This window comes from Lucilia cuprina, chromosome 6 (assembly GCF_022045245.1).
Source record: "Lucilia cuprina isolate Lc7/37 chromosome 6, ASM2204524v1, whole genome shotgun sequence".
NCBI lineage: Eukaryota > Metazoa > Arthropoda > Insecta > Diptera > Calliphoridae > Lucilia > Lucilia cuprina.
This window is the reverse complement of record NC_060954.1, coordinates 55,544,797-55,562,296: the sequence shown is the minus strand read 5'-3', so window position 1 is coordinate 55,562,296 and position 17,500 is coordinate 55,544,797. Positions and strand designations below refer to the sequence as shown.

Below are 17,500 nucleotides of genomic sequence, written 5' to 3'. Positions count from 1 at the left end.
TTCTCACTGCAAACGTACGTACAAGACTCAAAAACTGTTGCAGGAACATATAGGTAAATTCCATACAGCCATAAAATGTGAAGTTTGTTTTAAAAATTTCAAAAATCGGCGAAATTTAGAATCACATCGTAATTTGGTGCATCTTAATATGAAACGTTATTTCTGTCAATATTGTGAAAAGGGCTATTTTCATAAAAGCGAAAAAGAAGCACATGAAAAGAAAGTAAGTCTGATTAAAAAAGTTACAAAAAGTTCTTTTATAGAAAATTTTAACTTACCTTTTTACGCAGGTACATTCCGAATTTCCCTATAAATGTGAAATTTGTGATTTCATGACGAACTATGAAAAATCTCTGGAAGTTCATATGGATAAACATAATAATCAGCAAAAATTCAAATGTACAATTTGTAATAAAACCTTTGGTAGGAAACAACTTTTAACCATACATACAAAACGTCATGAAAATAAGAAAGAGTAAGTTAACAAAATATATTCAAAATAGTTACATGATTCTTAATTTATTTTTTTTTAGGTACATTTGTTCAAATTACTTAAATGAAGATGGCTGTAGTGCAGCATTCTATACGTATAATCTTTTAAAGACACATATTCAAACGAAACATCAAAATGACAACAAACGTAAAAGATCTTTAAAAAAATATGTTGTACAAGTTGATGATAAATCATATGAAATATTTAATGTCGATGAAGAGAGTACACAACAAGTTAAACGTTCAAAAACTGTAACATCTATAGAGAATAATGATAAATTCGAACAGGATGCTATTGAATTAGTATTGGAAGATGATATAGAATCATTACATGAGCAGACAAGTGATGAATTCGAAACAATATGTGGTTAATGTAATCAGAATATGTCATGACAAGTAAGTTTATTTAAATTTTGAAAGAAATTTAAACATTATTGATTTAATGAATTAAATTTTGTTACATTGTAAAGAAAAATTTAGTTTAAAAAACTTTAAAAATTTGATTCGAAATTGAGAACAGATTTGTTTAAAAAACTAGTGTTGTGAAAAGTAACAGAATTTAACTTTGTGTGTTAAAAAGTGTGTTTAAGTGAAAAATCCACCAATAAAACATATTTCCAAGTAAGATGAAATGAAAAGAAAAAAGGTTACGAAATACTGAATTAAGTTTTAAAACTATAAATCTGTGCGTGAAAGTGAAAAATCCTGCAATACAACATAATCTCAAGTAAGATGAAATAAAAAGAAAAAAGGTTACGAAATAAGTTTGACCTGCACCTTTATCATACATTGTATAATAGAGTCCTTGTTAAAGTTTTATGCAGAATCCAAATCTGGCTTAAGATCTTTCATATCACAAAACGATTTCGAAATATCTCAGACTAAAGAGATACATTTCACAAAGAGGGAAGAAAATATAACAGAGATTAAATCCTTGTTTAACAAGAAACAGAAGGGATTTGTAAACCACATAACAAATTTTATAAATTAGCGTTTAACATATGGCGAAATCATACAATTTTTCAAAACTAAACATATCTTTGAAAACCTCGAGAGACTTGTCTGTTACTAATTGGCGTATAAAAGTATCGTAAAAACTTTATTATTGATTATTGAGATTAGAAAAGTATATAGGAAGCACAATAAGTTTTAAAGCACAAAAATTATCTTAGACCTCCCAAGCTAAAGTAGGGTGGTCTGTGTTAGCAAACTAATTTACGTGGAGTCTAGAGGTCTAAAGGTCTATAACTACATTTTAACATTATGTATAGTATTTCTTAAGATTTTACTTTAAAGTTCATGAGACAAAACAATAAATAAACACTAGAAATAAGTAAAAAAATTCTCTTTTAATTTAATTTTTAAGTAATTAAATTACATTTGTTATTACATTTTTTTTATTTATTAAATATTATTATTGTTATTATTAACTTAAACTTTAAACTCTGGCTTAAATAAAACAAAGCCTCTCTTCGTCGTCTCAGTGTCTGTCTATCTATCTCTTTTAGCATTTGGAATTGTGTAATAATTAATTGGCTTTTTTACTCTTCTTGGATTGTTTTTGTTTAAGTTTCTCTTGTTTCTTCAATTCCTTCTCCATTAAAGATTTGTACAATTTATAACCGAAGAGAGCTAAAAACAAAATTAAAAAAAAAATTACATAGCAATTAAATAAAAAAAATTCTTTAAAATAATTTAACAACTTGAGTAAACAATTAAATTAAAGTTTTATTATATGAAAATATAACCCACCAAATATAAATAATAATAAAAATATAATGGCAGCAAATATTGAATAATTATAAACTCTTTCGAATTGAGCATGTTGCATTAGTTTCGTTTCAATCTTATCGATGGTGGCACGAAAAGAATCTTTCATTTCATGTATAAATTGTACTTTATCTGAATTTGATAACTCCTCTAATTGTAGTTGCAATTTATGGATCTTGTCGATTAGTTCATGAGTGAATTTGTGTGAACCGGTTTTTTCAATTATCGATTTTACCGATTGTTTCAATTGTTCTATTACATGTTCACCATCATTACTATTGAAATCTGTCATGGTTTCTTTATTTTTTTTTGTGTTTTTGTAATTATAACTATTGAATTTTAGATTTGACCAAGTTTTATTATTAGATGATTTATTTCGTTTTAAAACTAAACTCTCTATTTTCAAACAATAGCCCAGTGAGGAGTAGTCATTTATCTTCCGCTAACGTTTTGTTACAAAGTTTCAATGTGTACTAACTAATAATAAAAGCTTTCAGTAGTGCGTTATTACTCTCACCATTTTTGTTTATACTATGAATAACAGCAACAACAACAATAACAAATAAAAGCTTTCTTTATTCGCGCATATTTATTTGGTTTAATCTTATCTTTATGTTAGTTTCTGTAGAACTCTATGTGTAGACAAAACTTGCCCAATATACATATGTCGAACAAATTCTTATCATTGATGACGATAAAAAAACAAACGAAAATGAATGTACTTTTCCGTGTCCGTTGTAGGTACACATTTATAAACTACAGAAAAGAAATGTTTGTTAACATTTGTTTAACAAAAGAAAACAAACAAAATTGTAAAGAAAACGGGTTTAGAATTTAATGTTTAATGTGTTTATTGTATTTGTTTAATAATGTTGAACTTTGAGTTAAAAAAAATTAAATAAAATATTTATGTGTCTTCTCTTTTAGGGGGGAAAAAAACGTGACGTATAATATTAAAACCGTTAATTTGTAGTCACAAGTAATTGCCCCTCGATACTTGGAAAAAGTTTTTGTTTATTTTTTTTTTTTTTATTTCATATCTAGTAGCTTTAAGTTGTGTATAAAACTGAACTTGAAAGTAATTAACATGTACGTTAGATTTTTCAATAATAACGCTTTTACTTAAACTATACGAGCGTAGAGTTTGTGTTTTTTTATAATTATAATTAAGATTTCTATTGCATAAAAAATTAGGACTAAGAGCCCGTTTTATAGACTTGACTATGGACTTGCCTCGTGTGAACTAGAATAAACTATACACTAGTCTTTAGGCTAGACTAGAGTATAGACTAGATTATAGATTAGACCATAGACTAGTTTATCGGCTAGATTATTGACTTAACTATAGACTAGCCCATAGGCTATATTACAGACTTAACTATAAGCTATATTATAGACTAGACTATAGATTAGTCTGTAGACTAGACTTTAGACTGTACTGCAGACTAGACTGTAGACTAGACTATAGATTAGAATGTAGACTAGACTGTAGACTAGACTATAGACTAGACTGTAGACTAGACTATAGATTAGACTATAGACTAGACTGTAGACTAGACTATAGACTAGACTATAGACTAGACTATAGACTAGACTATAGACAAGGCTAAAGACTAGACTATAGACTAGACTATAGACTAGACTATAGACTAGACTATAGACTAGACTATAGACTAGACTATATACTAGACTATAGACTAGACTATAGACTAGACTATAGACTAAACTAGACTATAGTTCAGACTATAGACTAGACTATAGACCAGACTATAGACTAGACTATAGATTAGACTATAGACTAGAATGTAGAATTGACTATAGACTAGACTATAGACTTGACTATAGATTAGACTATAGACTTGACTAAAGATTGGACTATAGACGAGACTATAGACTTGACTATAGATCAGAGTAAAGACTTGACTATAGACTAGACCAGCTTATAGACTAGACTATAGCCTAGATTATAGACTAGGCAATAGACTTGACTATAGACTTGACTGTAGACTAGACTGTAGATTGTACTATAGAATAGGCTATAGACTAGAATATAGACTAGACTATAGACTAGACTATATACTAGACTATAGAATAGACTAGAATATAGACTAGACTATATACTAGACTATAGAATAGAATATAGACTATAGACCAGACTATAGACTAGACTATAGACTAGATTATAGACTAGACTATAGACTTGACTATAGACTAGACTATAGACTTGACTATAGACTTGACTATAGACTTGACTACAGACTAGACTACAGACTTGACTATAGACTAGACTACAGACTTGATTATAGACTAGACTATAGACTTGACTGTAGACTAAACTACAGACTTGACTATAGACTAGACTATAGACTTGACTGTAGACTAGACTACAGACTTGACCCTAGACTAGACTACAGACTAGACCGTAGACTAGACTATCAACTAGACTATAGACTAGACTACAGACTAGACTATCAACTAGACTATAGACTATACTACAGACTAGACTATAGACTAGACTATAGACTAGACTATAGACTAGACTATAAACAATACTATAGATAAGACTACAGAATCGAATTGACTAGACTAGACTATAGACTAGACTATAGACTAGACTATAGACAATACTGTAGATAAGACTACAGAATCGAATTGACTAGACTAGAATGGACTAGACTGTAGACTAGAATTTACTACACTATAAATTAAAAATTGACTAAACCATAGACTAAACTAAAGAATAGACTAGACTATAGACTAGACTTGACTATACGCTTAACTATAGATTTAACTATAGACTAAACCTGACTATAGACTGGATAAAAACTTTTTTATTTTTGTAAATTAAACCGATTAAACCAATTTGGTTAATTTCAAATCTTTTAATGTTTTTTAGTATTTTTTTTATTATTTATATTTAAGATTTACCACGTTTATATTATCACTCTAGTTGAAAACAAATTAAACTAAACTTTTTTAAAATTCCAAAAGAATTATTGAACACACTTTGACCAGCAATTAATAATATTTTAAAAATAAAATTTTGTTTTGATATTTAATATATGAGCATGTATATATTGTTTACCAACAGAGATGGTATTTAATATTTTATTTTTTAAACGGCACTAAAATTTTATATTCTGAAGACTCTAAATTAAACTTTTGCCCTTTGGAAATACATAAATTTAAAAAGTAACTAGTTTTCACCCACAAGTTTGTAGTAATTTTAAAGATTTACTTTGTTAGTAGTACTTTTGTCTATTGTACTATTGTCTATGCCATCACTGTGCTATGATGTTCTATATGAAAATATAATGGAATAATTTTGTGTCAATTAACCTTAGTTCATCAAATATTTATTATCTATAATGTTGAACAAAGTTTTTGTTGTTCTTATTAAATGGATGGGCTTATCAAATTTTTATAAATCTAAAAATAACATCTTTTAATTTGCTGTTTAGTAGGTAACACGGAAATCTATCTTCTTGAAAATGTGGCAAATATACAAACGTTATGAGTTTGTTGGTTCGTTCGTTGTAAATACCTGTTACAGTCTATAGTCATATAAACACCTGATTAGAATAAACAATAATCTACGAAATAATTTTGTCCAATACACAATCGTTGTCGTATCGTTGTATCATTGTATGTCATAAAAATTTTTACATTTCTTTAAAAAAAAAAAAAAAAAAAACATTTTAAAATATAACCAAAATTCTTACCAAATATAAGGAAAAGTATAACAATCATAGCAACGAATATCATATAATCCCACGATGAATGCGTAACAGTGGGTTGAGCAAAACGCTTTAAAAAATCCTGTGGTGTACCATCCTGTGGATTATATAGATTTTCTCTTATACTAGCACGTTCTTCATCGCTAATACCATCCATTTGTTCGATAAGTTTCCATACTTCCTCGACACTGGGCAATTTGAAATTACCATCAGGATCACCTAGATTCATGGAACCATCTTGACCGGCAGCAGCCAAAACATCTTCTTCAAATTGTTGTTGATTTATGGGATCATCAGCCATTTTGTTTGCGTTTATAACAACACTTTTGATTTGGTAAAGTATGAAGTTTTAACTAATTGTTGTTGTTGTTTAAGGGTTAGTGGGGGGGGGAGGAAGTGAAATAAAGTGAAGAATTGATTCAAATGAAAAGAATTTTATTGACTTTTTTGGTTTTGATTTCTTTGGTGGATAGTTTAGTGTGTGTTTGTGTATGTGTTGTTTTGATGAAAGTTTTTTTTTATTTTTAATTTATTAAAATGTTGTGTTTTAATTATGCTGTTGTTTTGTTTAGGTTTTTAGTTAAATTTATTTCTTTTTGCTGTGTTTTTTTTAGTTTAGTTAAATGAACTATACAAACTTTGTTGTTTAACTTGTTGTTATTATTTTGTTTAATTAGTTTAATAAACTGCATTTCCTTAGTAAGAAAATTTTGTAAGTTTTTTTTACAACATTTAAAAATTGAGCAGCACAAATAGAATAAAAAATTGAATAATGTATAAAGATATTTTTTGTATAAGATATTAAATTGAAATATATAATTTATATTAAATAGAATTTGTTGTAATGCTTTTTAACTATGTAGTTATGTATAGGGAAGGTAGTAATATTTTAAATATTGTATGACATTGAATATTTCTTACAATTGCCTAGACTTCGGACTTGTCTACTCACTAAACTTTTGATTAGATTGTTCATTAGCCTATTGACTCTTTTTATGTATTGTTTAGTATATTCACTAGACTATGGACTAGACTAGAGTCTTGTCCAATGGCTATATGTTAGTCGAATGTGTAGTCTTTTTTATGCGCTAGTCTATTGTAGATTCTATTCATTCTTTTAGGCATTGATTCACTAGACAACAGACCAGTCTTTTCACTATACTACAGACTTAGATTATGTTAATCGAATGTGTAGTTTGTTGACTAGCCTATTGCTTAGCATGTGAACTATTCTATGTGCTGGTTTACTGTTAATTCTATTGACTAGACAATGAATATTTTTCACTATACTTTTGATAAGATTATTCATTAGTCTTTTGACTTTTTTAGGCATTGATAAGTCTATTCACTAGACTACGGACTAGTCTATTACCCAGACGACAGACTTGGCTTATGTTAATCGAATGTGTAGTTTGTTGACTAGTCTATTGCTTAGCATGTAAACTACTCTATGCACTAGTCTATTGGCCAGCCAATAAATATTCCTTACAATTGTGTTCTTTATAGCCTAGACTTCGGACTTGTCTACTCAGTAGACTTTTAATTATATTATTCATTTGTCTATTGATTCTTTTAGGTATTGGTTAGTCTATTCACTAGACTACGGACTAGTCTATTGACTAGACTACAGACTTGGCTAATGACTTTGTGTTAATCGAATGTGTAGTTTGTTGACTAGTCTATTGCTAACCATGTGAACTATTCTATGTGCTAGTCAGTTGTAGATTCTATTGATTATTCATTAGTCCATTGATTCGTCTATTCACTAGACTACGGACCAATCTATTGACTTGACTACAAACTTGGCTAATGACAATATGTTAGACTACACATTCGTCTGTTGACTAGTCTATTCCTTAGCATGTGAACTTTTCTATGTACTAGTCTATTGAAGATTCTATTAACTAGACAATGAATATTTCTTTTGATTAGATTATTCAATAGTCTATTGATACTTTTAGGTATTGATTCGTCTATTTACTAGACTATGGACCAATCTATTGACTAGACTACAGACTTGCCTAATGACTTGATAATAATCGAATGTGTAGTTTGTTGACTAGTCTATTGCTTAGCATGTGAACTATTGTATATGCTAGTCTATTGAAGATTCTATTGACTAGGCCGTGGAATATATGAACTGGAATATATGAACTAGTCTATTGACTATTCTATCAATTTTCCAGTTAACTAGTCTATTGATTAGCCTGTGGACTATTACATAGTCTATGGACTAGTCTATTGGCTGTTCTATACAATTCGCTATTGTATTCACTAGTCTATTGCCCAATGTAGTGCTCAATCTATGAACTATTCTATTGTCTATTGTAGTCCCCCCGGGGCATGTTACCTTGGTGAAAACTCCACCTTGGTGTTATTGCAATCCCGGGGAACAGAGGTGTTACCAACACCTCAAGTCGGCCGGTACTATAAATTGGTGTTTATAATCCTTGCATATATTGATTGATAGATTGAAGGTGCTGTAAACCGATGTGAAGTTTTACACCTCAAAAGTTAAGCAACGGGGCAACAATGGTCAGAGATTAGATAGCTTAAGTACTCGAGTAAAGTAATTGCAAATTGGCTATTGTATTCACTAGTCTATTGCCCAATGTATTGCTCAATCTATGAACTATTCTATTGTCTATTGTAGTCCCCCCGGGGCATGTTACCTTGGTGAAAACTCCACCTTGGTGTTATTGCAACCCCGGGGAACAGAGGTGTTACCAACACCTCAAGTCGGCCGGTACTATAAATTGGTGTTTATAGTCCTTGCATATATTGATTGATAGATTGAAGGTGCTGTAAACGGATGTGAAGTTTTACACCTCAGAAGTTAAGCAACGGGGCAGCAATGGTCAGAGATTAGATAGCTCAAGTTGTCGAGCAAAGTGCTTGTACATGGACCGTACAAAATTGCAAAGTACGTGTAAGAAACACAAAGGGGGAGTGGTGAGTTGTTTACTTTTTTACTTACCCAGTGGTTGGAAAAAGTACCACCTTGAGCAACATGCCAGGTACTCACGTAAAGCTCTTCGACTTCATGTCTATTGTAGTGACTGTTTGTTGTCTAGTAAATGAAATAGTGTACTTATTTATAGACTAGTCTTTGATATAGTCTTTTCCCTCTAGCCTTTGAAGCCTTTTGATCTATCTATTATATGAACCAATATCAACTTGTTAATATGTATAACAACTTGAATTTTAGTTCTATTTTATTTAAATCTATTCCAATATAAAACAAAACTTATTCATTGTAAGAAATATTCTTGTACACACTGTTATTTAAAACAAATTTATTAACAAACATGCAAAAAATTTCAAGCATACGTGGCTATAAATATTTAAAGTTGTCCAAATACATATAATTTTGTTATCACATTGTTATCAATATAAGAAAATGTATACATTTTTTTAATAAAATAAAACAAAACACACTTTTTTAAAATTTTATAAAAATTTAAAAATAATTTACGTTTCCTCCAATAAAGTCAATAGAATTTCTTAATTCATTTTATTATGAATCTTCAAAAAACAACATACCAATCAATCAATTTTCAAATTCAAATGTAAACGTTATAGTTTACTTTTTCGCGTAAACTACTAATTAGTTAAATATTTAAGAACGAAACAACCTGTACTACGGGTAAATTAATTATGATTTTAAATGAAAATCAAAGTGTGGTCAAATCAAAATTTCTTTAAAATGATTGCATTCCAACTAAATTAAACTGAAATTATCAAAAAATATATAATAATACACCTTCGTTGATGTGACAACGTCAGCAAAAAAAATTTCAGTCAATTCGTCGTCACATAGATTTTGTATTTGTTTATTTAACGAACAATTTCTAGGCGAAATGCATGAAGGGTCTTTATGTACATATGTTTGTTGTTATAAACAAGGTGGTTTATTAATTTAATACTACACTATATATTTAAAGAAATATTGAGCTCTATGATAAGATTATTAACAAATTGACAAACACACATACATATGTATAAAGGTATTATCAATATATATTGGGAGGCATTTGTATAGGGATTAGGGGTTAATTATTTGCTTACAATTTAAGTTATATACAATTTGTCGGACACATTGTAATAAGTTTTTTTTTATAAATATATAGCAAAGAACCTTAATTTAAGCTGAACAATCTTATAAGATGAAATTTTGAGTATTTTTTATCATAAATTTTCTACATTGGATTTAAATTTCAGTATTATTTTAGTCTAAAGGTTTTTGTCTATGCTATAATTAGCATAGATTTCTACCATATTATTAAGTGAAATGGAAATATCAATAAACAGTTGTTGAGTTCTACAAAATACTAGGTTTCTATAAATCGACTTTCGAATAATCGAACAATCGACTTTTTGTCGAAAAGTCGAAGTCGATTATTTTGTTCCAAAAAAGTCTATAACTCGACTATCGTCTATGAAAAAAGTCGACTTTGTAAATAAAAGTCGGAAAGAGTTGAAAAAAGTCGAAAATTGGAGAAACAAGTCAAAAATAGTTAAAAATTTTAAAAAAAGTGGAAAAAAGTCAAAAACTTTAAAATAGTCGGAAAAACTCGAAAAAATCGAAAAGTCGGAAAAAGTCGAAAATAGTCGAAAATAGTCGAAAAGTCGGAAAAAGTCGAAAAGAGTCGGAAAAAGTCGAAAAAAGTCGGAAAAAGTCGAAATAGTCGGAAAAAGTCGAAAAGTCGAAATATTCGAAAAAGTCAAATAAAAGTCGGAAAATGTCGAAAAAAAGTGGAAAATGTCGAAAAAAAGTCGGAAAGTCGGAAAAAGTCAAAAAAAAGTCGGAAAAAATCGACTATTTATAAAATATTAAAAGTCGAAAAATCGAATTTTAATGAATAAAATGAAAAAAGTCGAAAAATCGACTTTTCATAAAATGCAAAAAGTCGAAAAGTCGATTTTTCATAAAATGCAAAAAGTTGAAAAGTCGACTTTTCGTTTCAACTATAGAACCCTACAAAGTACGTGTCAAAATAAAAAACTTGTGAAGATCTCTTATCCAGTTGTTGTTGTTGTAACAGCTCGACTGTGGCCGATAGTTCTTTCCTGGGGAAAAAACTTTCAGTTGATACAGCTGTCGTTGGGTTGACAATCTTTGGCCGAGTATGACTCGGGTCGTTCCGGAGCGAAGATCCAATTGTCGTGGGAACGCTCTTATCCAGTTGATTTGGTTTGGTAGGTTAATGTTATCTAGTATATTAGCTAGACGGTCTTACTAGTCTATGGACTATTCTGTGGTCTTGTATAATGGTTAGTCTATTGTCTAGTCTATGGTTTAGTCTATGGTCTATTCAATTGCTTAGTCTATGGTCTTGTTTACTGACTAGTCTACGGACAAATCTATGAAGTAGACTGTTAACGATTTACTATGTATTGAATAGTAAATAAACTATTGTATGTATTTGTCCATTGACTATTTATTAATTTGGTATACGGACTAGTCAATGGATTAAGGTATAAACTAGTTTACGAAGTAGTCTATGGATTAGTCTAGGGACTAGTCTATGAATAGCTTATTAACTAATATATGAACTAGTCTATTGACTTAATGCCTCAATTAATTTAAGAATTTTGAATTAAATCTATAAATTCCAATAAATAGTTAATACTATTAAGGTATTATAAATGATAATTAAAACTGAATTAAAAAAACTACTAATTTTAATCCTAATAACCAAAATAATTAAATTTTTTTTAACACATAATGATGGTACGTACCATAGCAGTATTTGTACCATGTTACGTACATATATTAAAGTTTCTAGAACTTAAAAATAAAAAAACATATAAAAAACTACACATCAATTATTGGAAAACAAACATGCTTAGATTTGGGATGCTTTCATAATTTTTTTTTTTTTTTTGGTTCATTATCAATATTGTGTGTATTAATTTGAGTTGGTAGAGTTATCATTACTACAATGAAATGCTTTTTAATTCGTTCCACATCACCAAAGAAAGTAACTACAACAACAGAAACAAAAAACAAACTCAGGAAGTGAGAAAAAAAGAACACTTACCAGCCAAACCAAAGACGACTACGGCAGGCACATAGAAGACCAAATTGGGAATACTTTGTTGAAAGGGTGAGGAGCTGCCAGTTAGTTCGACCATTTTGAGATACTTTTAAATTTTGTTAAATGTTTAAGTGAAAAAAATATGAAAATATAATTTCTGCAGCAAGAACAAATTAACGCTATCACCACAAAGTAACCGGAATGTCGTGGAGTCTGTGAAAAATAAAATCTATCTAAAAGATACAAAAAAAAAAGAAAAAAGTGCTAACCGGAGCTCTGTGCTGACAAATATTAGCAAAGGCGGTTGAAACTAAAAATGTCGGCGGCGGCTTAAAGTCGATTGTAAGCTGCCTATGTTTTCATCCACGTTTAGTTTTAAAATTTTCAACGATTTTAAATTAAAACGGAATTCAACAAAAAACATTTTACGTGGATCGCGACTCTTACGCCATACACCGGTTTTAGGTAAAAGTCGACTTTTCGGTTTTTGCATTTAGTTAAAAGTCGACTTTTCAACTTTTTGCATTTTATGCAAGTTGATTTTTCGAAATTTTTCAGTTAGTTAAAAGTCGACTTTCAGACTTTCCGTATTTTTTAATAGTCGACTTTTCGACTTTTTTCAACTTTTCGAATTTTTCGACTTTTTCGACTTTTTCCGACTATTTTCGACCTTTCGACTTTTTCAGACTTCTTAACAATTTTCGACTATTTTTGTCTTTTTCCGACTTTTTGACTATTTTCCGACTTTCTACTTTTTCAGACTTGTCGACGATTTTCGACTTTTTCCGATTTTTAACAATTTTCGACTGTTTGACTATTTTTGACTTTTTTTCGACTATTTTAGACCTTTTGACTTATTCCGACTTTTCAACTAATTTCGACTTTTTTCGACTCTTTTCGACTTTTTCCGACTTTTATTACCAAAGTCGATTTTTCGACTTTTTTCACAGACGATAATAGAGTTATCGACTTTTTTGGAATAAAGTAGTTGACTTAGACTTTTCGACAAAAAGTCGATTTTTCGATTATTCGAAAGGCGATTTATAGAACTCCACTTATCACTTATAAAGCTGTATTTTGTCGAAGCATGTACGAAAAGGCTGATTTATTAAGAAATTTTCAGATGTTGTATTTGATTTTTGCTATTTATATAACGATTTTATTTAAATATTTAGATTTTAAATAACGATTTTCTTGAATGCATAACTAACAGAATTATTGAAGATTCAGAACTCGCAAATATATGGGGTTTTATCAAAACCGATTTCAACAAACATTTAATGTGACAACAATGGTCAGTACCGGATCCAAGCATATAACTTAATACCTTCATATTTCTTTGCACAAAAGCAAAAATCTGAAAAAAGTTGCAAAACTACCATCTGGCAACTTTTTTTCTCTTATTGTAAATGTTATCCTCCGGTAACTCTATACAAAATACTATTGTGAATGATTAGTAATTTTGACACTTGGAAAATAATCTTTTTGTGCTGTGCAACACGCAGGAAATTTTTGCGAGTCTTAAATTTTTATTTTTGGTGTAAAATAACGATTCCATCATGAAAATCATCTACAACGCTTTGTTCAAAAGAACTTCCACCTATGCTGTAGCCATTATGGGTTCAGTATTCTTCTTTGAACGCGCATTTGATGTGATTTCCGATCAAATTTTCGTGTCTGCCAACAAAGGCGTAAGTAAAAAAGCAAATATTCATAAACCCCCACTTTCTGTTTATTATGTAATTGTCAATATTTTAACATATTTTTTTTAATCTTTTGCAGAAACTATGGAATGACATTAAACACAAATACGAATAAATTTAGTTAAAATTATTGTATTAAGTTTAAAAAAAAATGTGCAAAAAGAAAATAATAAAAATACACCAGATATAAATTTTGAAAGAATTTATTAAAACAAAAACTATGTTTAAGTGTTCTATTACTATACATTAAACTATTTACTGGCAGGAGTTTTTAAATCTTCCTCCAATATTTCCCATGGTTTTTCGGGTCTTTCAGCATCCCATGGTTTAGGGTGGACATAACGGGGGGCTTCCCTTAGTACAACACCATTTTCCTCAACAGTTTTTAGAAATTTATGCAATTTGCCTCCCGGCACTGCTTCTATGGTACATAACATTTCTGTTATGCCCGATTGTTGACAACGATTGGCTAACACTCTAGCCAAGTTTACAAAGGCGGCTGTATCTTTGGTTTTAAACAATTGCTTTTTGATGGCCCATTCTGCAGTAGAAGCACTAATCACTGGGCCATTTTCGAAATGTTTTACCTCTGCACTAACATAACGTCCACTTATGTTTACTTCCAGTTTATGCCAGAAAGAGCGTCCAGGCTTTTCTAAGTGGTAGCCGTCAGGTTTATAACCAATACGTAATTTTTCCAAATTGCGTGGATTGCGATTGGTCATATAGACCGCGTTTTCCTTGGGCAGGGTAATTTGTTTTAGTTTGCGCAATACATGGGCAGATGTAGGAGGTCTGAAGTGTCCAGACATTTTATTTTACTTACTAGGATCTTAAGTTTTTTATTGAAAAATTACTAAAAGAAATATTCCGCACGCTAATTTACAAAATTTCACTTAAATATTAATATTCTCAGCTGTTGTAAGTGATGCCATATTAAAGGTTTCTGTCAAAGTTGCCAATCGTTTTTTTTTATTCACAATGACTAAAAGTAACTCGTCCACTAATTGGAATGTCATTTAATTTCAGTTATTAAATTTTAATTTTATTAAAATTTTTTTGAAGCTATTTATTGACACACCATAAATTCTTACAATTCAGTCTTAAAAATATTTAGAAATAATGAAAATAATTTTCAGAAAACGCACACATGACGCCAAATTAACCATATTCCGATTGTATGGTTAAAGTAAATTTTCCTTTAGGTATAGATGTACCATGATACCAAAAGCGAGTGTCAATTAATACTAAAAAGAAAAATACATATTTTAATTTTAATTAAATAAAAATCCTATTGACAATAACCTAATTTATAACGTGGCTTTATATAAAGTCTAGTATCAAAAGGTCTTGTTAAACACAAGGCTATATTCAACCACAAAGTAAGCCCAATAAATTGGGTACACTTTAAGGCTTAACCTCTCATTATAGTGACAAAAGATAAACATATCAGAAAAGCATACATACCTGCATCTCCAGGTCCAGCAACAAATGAGAAAGTATTACAAACTTGATCGCATTCAGGTGTAGGCGCCAACAGCCAACTTTTATTACCCTTTAATTGGGCTTGCCACATCAAACGGTGTATATGATCCATCTAAATTAATAAAAGTATATGTAACGGTTCCATAGCAAACCCACACACATAACTTACGTGCATATAAGCACCCAGTTCATAACCCAAAAATACATAATCCATATTGGACATTTCAGCATCAGCCGGTAGGAAATGAGGCCTACCATATAGTTTTCTTAAATCATCCAAAACACCAAGATGACAATTACTCCAACCAACATACCAGGTGGAGCCACTGCTTAAATTAGCTCTTTCTTCGGGCATATTAAAAACATCCTTTATGGACTTGAGATCAGAATGAAAATGCAAAAAATGACAATCTTCGTCCAAAGAGCCGGGATGGTTATCATAGATTTTCTTTAAAAGCTTTAGATTTAAAAGTTTAGCTGCCGGCCAATGACTTACGGCATTTTTAATAACTATTGGTAAAGAGGAATAAGCATAGGGTGCAAATTCTTCACGTGTCATATTTTTTAAAACCAAAGGTCCTTGTACTCCTCGACAATAGCTGCAATCACTGATGGGTCGTGTTGCCTCCCAAACTAAATTATTATTTGGTAAAAAACACTTAATACCCAGTATAAATGTTAGTACATGATAGACTATGGGTGTAAGAAGCATCACAAAAGCCATTATGCCAAATGTATACCACATATTAATACGATTTGGTCTTTGTTCTATATGACGAGACTTACAATAGGCCTCTTTTAAATCCTCTTGGGATACCAAACCAGTACGTAAAGCACCATCATGTAAACTATCTAGTTTGTCGATAAATTCCTGATCCAAACGTTCCCGGCATCGCAAAGCAGATTGTCTAGCCGAAGCAGTGGGTCGATTCCAAAACTATTTGAAATGAAACAGACATTTAAAATTAATTAAAACAAAAAATATTAGGATAAATATACAAAAATTACCAAAAACATTCCAGCCAACAACAAATCCTAAATAAATGAAATGTCATTTAATTTGTTTTTATTTCCATTTTTTAAGACACTCATCCTGAATTAATAAACCGCATATGTTATGTCAATAAATTGTCAAAATGTCAGCTGTTTAGTTTACACTTATTTTTGTTATTATTAACTGTGTTTTCTAATTTGTAAGCATTTCTGTTTTTTTAATAATTTATAAATTTTATATAATTTTCTAACATAAACAAAACATTTCAAGACATGCGCTACTAGGATAATTACAAACCAAACATAAATTCGTATAGTGGAATCTATAAAGTGGCGTGTTTTTATTTTGATTAGTGCTCGTAAGAACCAAGAAAAAGGCCGCTTAAATAACAACCAGCTAAACATAAAAATTAATTAACATAAACATATCTATAGTGAAATTTAACAAAAGTATTAAATAATTAATAAAAAAATTTAAATAATCGTTAAGGGGAAAGTAAGCATAAAATTAAAGATGTTATCTCTGTGTTGGAGAAATACTACTGCAAATATGCAACGTTTTGATGTAGTTTCCAGACAAAGCATGGCACAATTTTTGAGGTACACCAATCTAAAGGTAAGTGTTTTTTTTGGAATATTTTTAAAAGGCTAAAAATCGATTTAGTAATAAATTGCATTTTGTTGTGGGTTGTAAAATACAATGTAAAGTATAAAAATGTGCACCAGTTGTTTGGCTACACTACCTTGAGTTTGTAGCTACAGCAAAGGTTAACAAATTAGAAATTTGATGATGTTTACAAAACTGGTTTAAAAAAGTAAAATTTATTTTCTAGTTTATTTTTTGTTCTTTTCTAATTCAGTTCTAGTTCAGTTCTAGTTCAGTTCTAGTTCAGTTCTAGTTCAGTTCTAGTTCAGTTCTAGTTCAGTTCTAGTTCAGTTCTAGTTCAGTTCTAGTTCAGTTCTAGTTCAGTTCTAGTTCAGTTCTAGTTCAGTTCTAGTTCAGTTCTAGTTCAGTTCTAGTTCAGTTCTAGTTCAGTTCTAGTTCAGTTCTAGTTCAGTTCTAGTTCAGTTCTAGTTCAGTTCTAGTTCAGTTCTAGTTCAGTTCTAGTTCAGTTCCAGTCCAGTTCTAGTTCAGTTGTAGTTGAGTTCTAGTTCAGTTCTAGTTCAGTTTTAGTTCAGTTCTAGTTCAGTTCTAGTTCAGTTCTAGTTCAGTTCTAGTTCAGTCCTAGTTCAGTTCTAGTTCAGTTCTATTTCAGTTCTAGTTCAGTTCTAGTTCAGT

At 30.0% G+C, this 17,500-nt stretch overlaps 6 protein-coding genes across 13 annotated transcripts in view; 3 read left to right on the top strand and 3 right to left on the bottom strand.

Moving 5' to 3' along the window:
• LOC111679139 (zinc finger protein 624) overlaps positions 1–1,111 on the top strand; it is a 5,759-nt gene extending 4,648 nt beyond the window's left edge. The window contains exons 10-12 of the mRNA XM_023440647.2: positions 1–223; positions 291–475; positions 534–1,111. The exon at positions 1–223 is cut by the window's left edge and continues 13 nt beyond it. Of these exons, the coding sequence (XP_023296415.2) occupies positions 1–223; positions 291–475; positions 534–864 (739 nt within the window). The 3' untranslated portion in view covers positions 865–1,111. The remainder of the gene's footprint in view (positions 224–290; positions 476–533) is intronic.
• Positions 1,112–1,845: 734 nt separating this feature from the next.
• On the bottom strand, positions 1,846–12,279 carry LOC111679134. Of its 8 annotated transcripts, none has more exons than XM_046953558.1 (4): positions 12,044–12,198; positions 6,638–6,694; positions 5,985–6,352; positions 1,846–2,124 (listed from the first exon to the last, which is right to left on the bottom strand). In XM_046953558.1, the coding sequence occupies exons 3-4, from the start codon at positions 6,298–6,300 to the stop codon at positions 2,021–2,023; spliced, it is 420 nt and encodes a 139-aa protein (XP_046809514.1). In that variant the 5' UTR covers positions 6,301–6,352; positions 6,638–6,694; positions 12,044–12,198; the 3' UTR covers positions 1,846–2,020. The 8 variants fall into 8 exon arrangements, with proteins under 8 accessions (XP_046809514.1, XP_046809515.1, XP_046809516.1 ...); XM_046953559.1 differs by having other exon boundaries at positions 6,638–6,685; positions 12,044–12,197; XM_046953560.1 differs by lacking the exon at positions 6,638–6,694 and having other exon boundaries at positions 5,985–6,322.
• LOC111679127 (tafazzin) overlaps positions 6,533–17,500 on the top strand; it is a 20,104-nt gene continuing 9,136 nt past the window's right edge. Inside the window, exons 1-2 of the mRNA XM_046953556.1 lie at positions 6,533–6,538; positions 9,086–9,091. The gene's annotated coding sequence lies outside the window, so the exon portion shown is untranslated. The remainder of the gene's footprint in view (positions 6,539–9,085; positions 9,092–17,500) is intronic.
• LOC111679138 (cytochrome b-c1 complex subunit 9) lies at positions 13,498–13,899 on the top strand. The gene is made up of 2 exons (XM_023440646.2): positions 13,498–13,731; positions 13,823–13,899. The coding sequence occupies exons 1-2, from the start codon at positions 13,600–13,602 to the stop codon at positions 13,856–13,858; spliced, it is 168 nt and encodes a 55-aa protein (XP_023296414.1). The 5' UTR covers positions 13,498–13,599; the 3' UTR covers positions 13,859–13,899.
• LOC111679137 (39S ribosomal protein L18, mitochondrial) lies at positions 13,931–14,666 on the bottom strand. Its single transcript, XM_023440645.2, has one exon. The coding sequence runs from the start codon at positions 14,553–14,555 to the stop codon at positions 13,995–13,997; it is 561 nt and encodes a 186-aa protein (XP_023296413.2). The 5' UTR covers positions 14,556–14,666; the 3' UTR covers positions 13,931–13,994.
• LOC111679128 lies at positions 14,759–16,389 on the bottom strand. The gene is made up of 4 exons (XM_023440633.2): positions 16,237–16,389; positions 15,398–16,165; positions 15,211–15,340; positions 14,759–14,990 (listed from the first exon to the last, which is right to left on the bottom strand). The coding sequence occupies exons 1-4, from the start codon at positions 16,243–16,245 to the stop codon at positions 14,905–14,907; spliced, it is 993 nt and encodes a 330-aa protein (XP_023296401.2). The 5' UTR covers positions 16,246–16,389; the 3' UTR covers positions 14,759–14,904.

Excerpts from the sequence above, each read along its gene's own strand:
- LOC111679137 (XM_023440645.2), bottom strand. The coding sequence starts at position 14,555 with ATGTCTGGACACTTCAGACCTCCTACATCTGCCCATGTATTGCGCAAA.
- LOC111679138 (XM_023440646.2), top strand. The coding sequence starts at position 13,600 with ATGAAAATCATCTACAACGCTTTGTTCAAAAGAACTTCCACCTATGCT. Across the intron at positions 13,732-13,822 it reads TCGTGTCTGCCAACAAAGGC|AAACTATGGAATGACATTAA; the intron begins GTAAGTAAAAAA and ends AATCTTTTGCAG.
- LOC111679128 (XM_023440633.2), bottom strand. Across the intron at positions 15,341-15,397 it reads AACTGGGTGCTTATATGCAC|ATGGATCATATACACCGTTT; the intron begins GTAAGTTATGTG and ends TTATTAATTTAG. Across the intron at positions 14,991-15,210 it reads TGCTGGACCTGGAGATGCAG|TATTAATTGACACTCGCTTT; the intron begins GTATGTATGCTT and ends TTTTCTTTTTAG.
- LOC111679134 (XM_046953558.1), bottom strand. The coding sequence starts at position 6,300 with ATGGCTGATGATCCCATAAATCAACAACAATTTGAAGAAGATGTTTTG. Across the intron at positions 2,125-5,984 it reads TATACTTTTCCTTATATTTG|CTCTCTTCGGTTATAAATTG; the intron begins GTAAGAATTTTG and ends TTTTGTTTTTAG.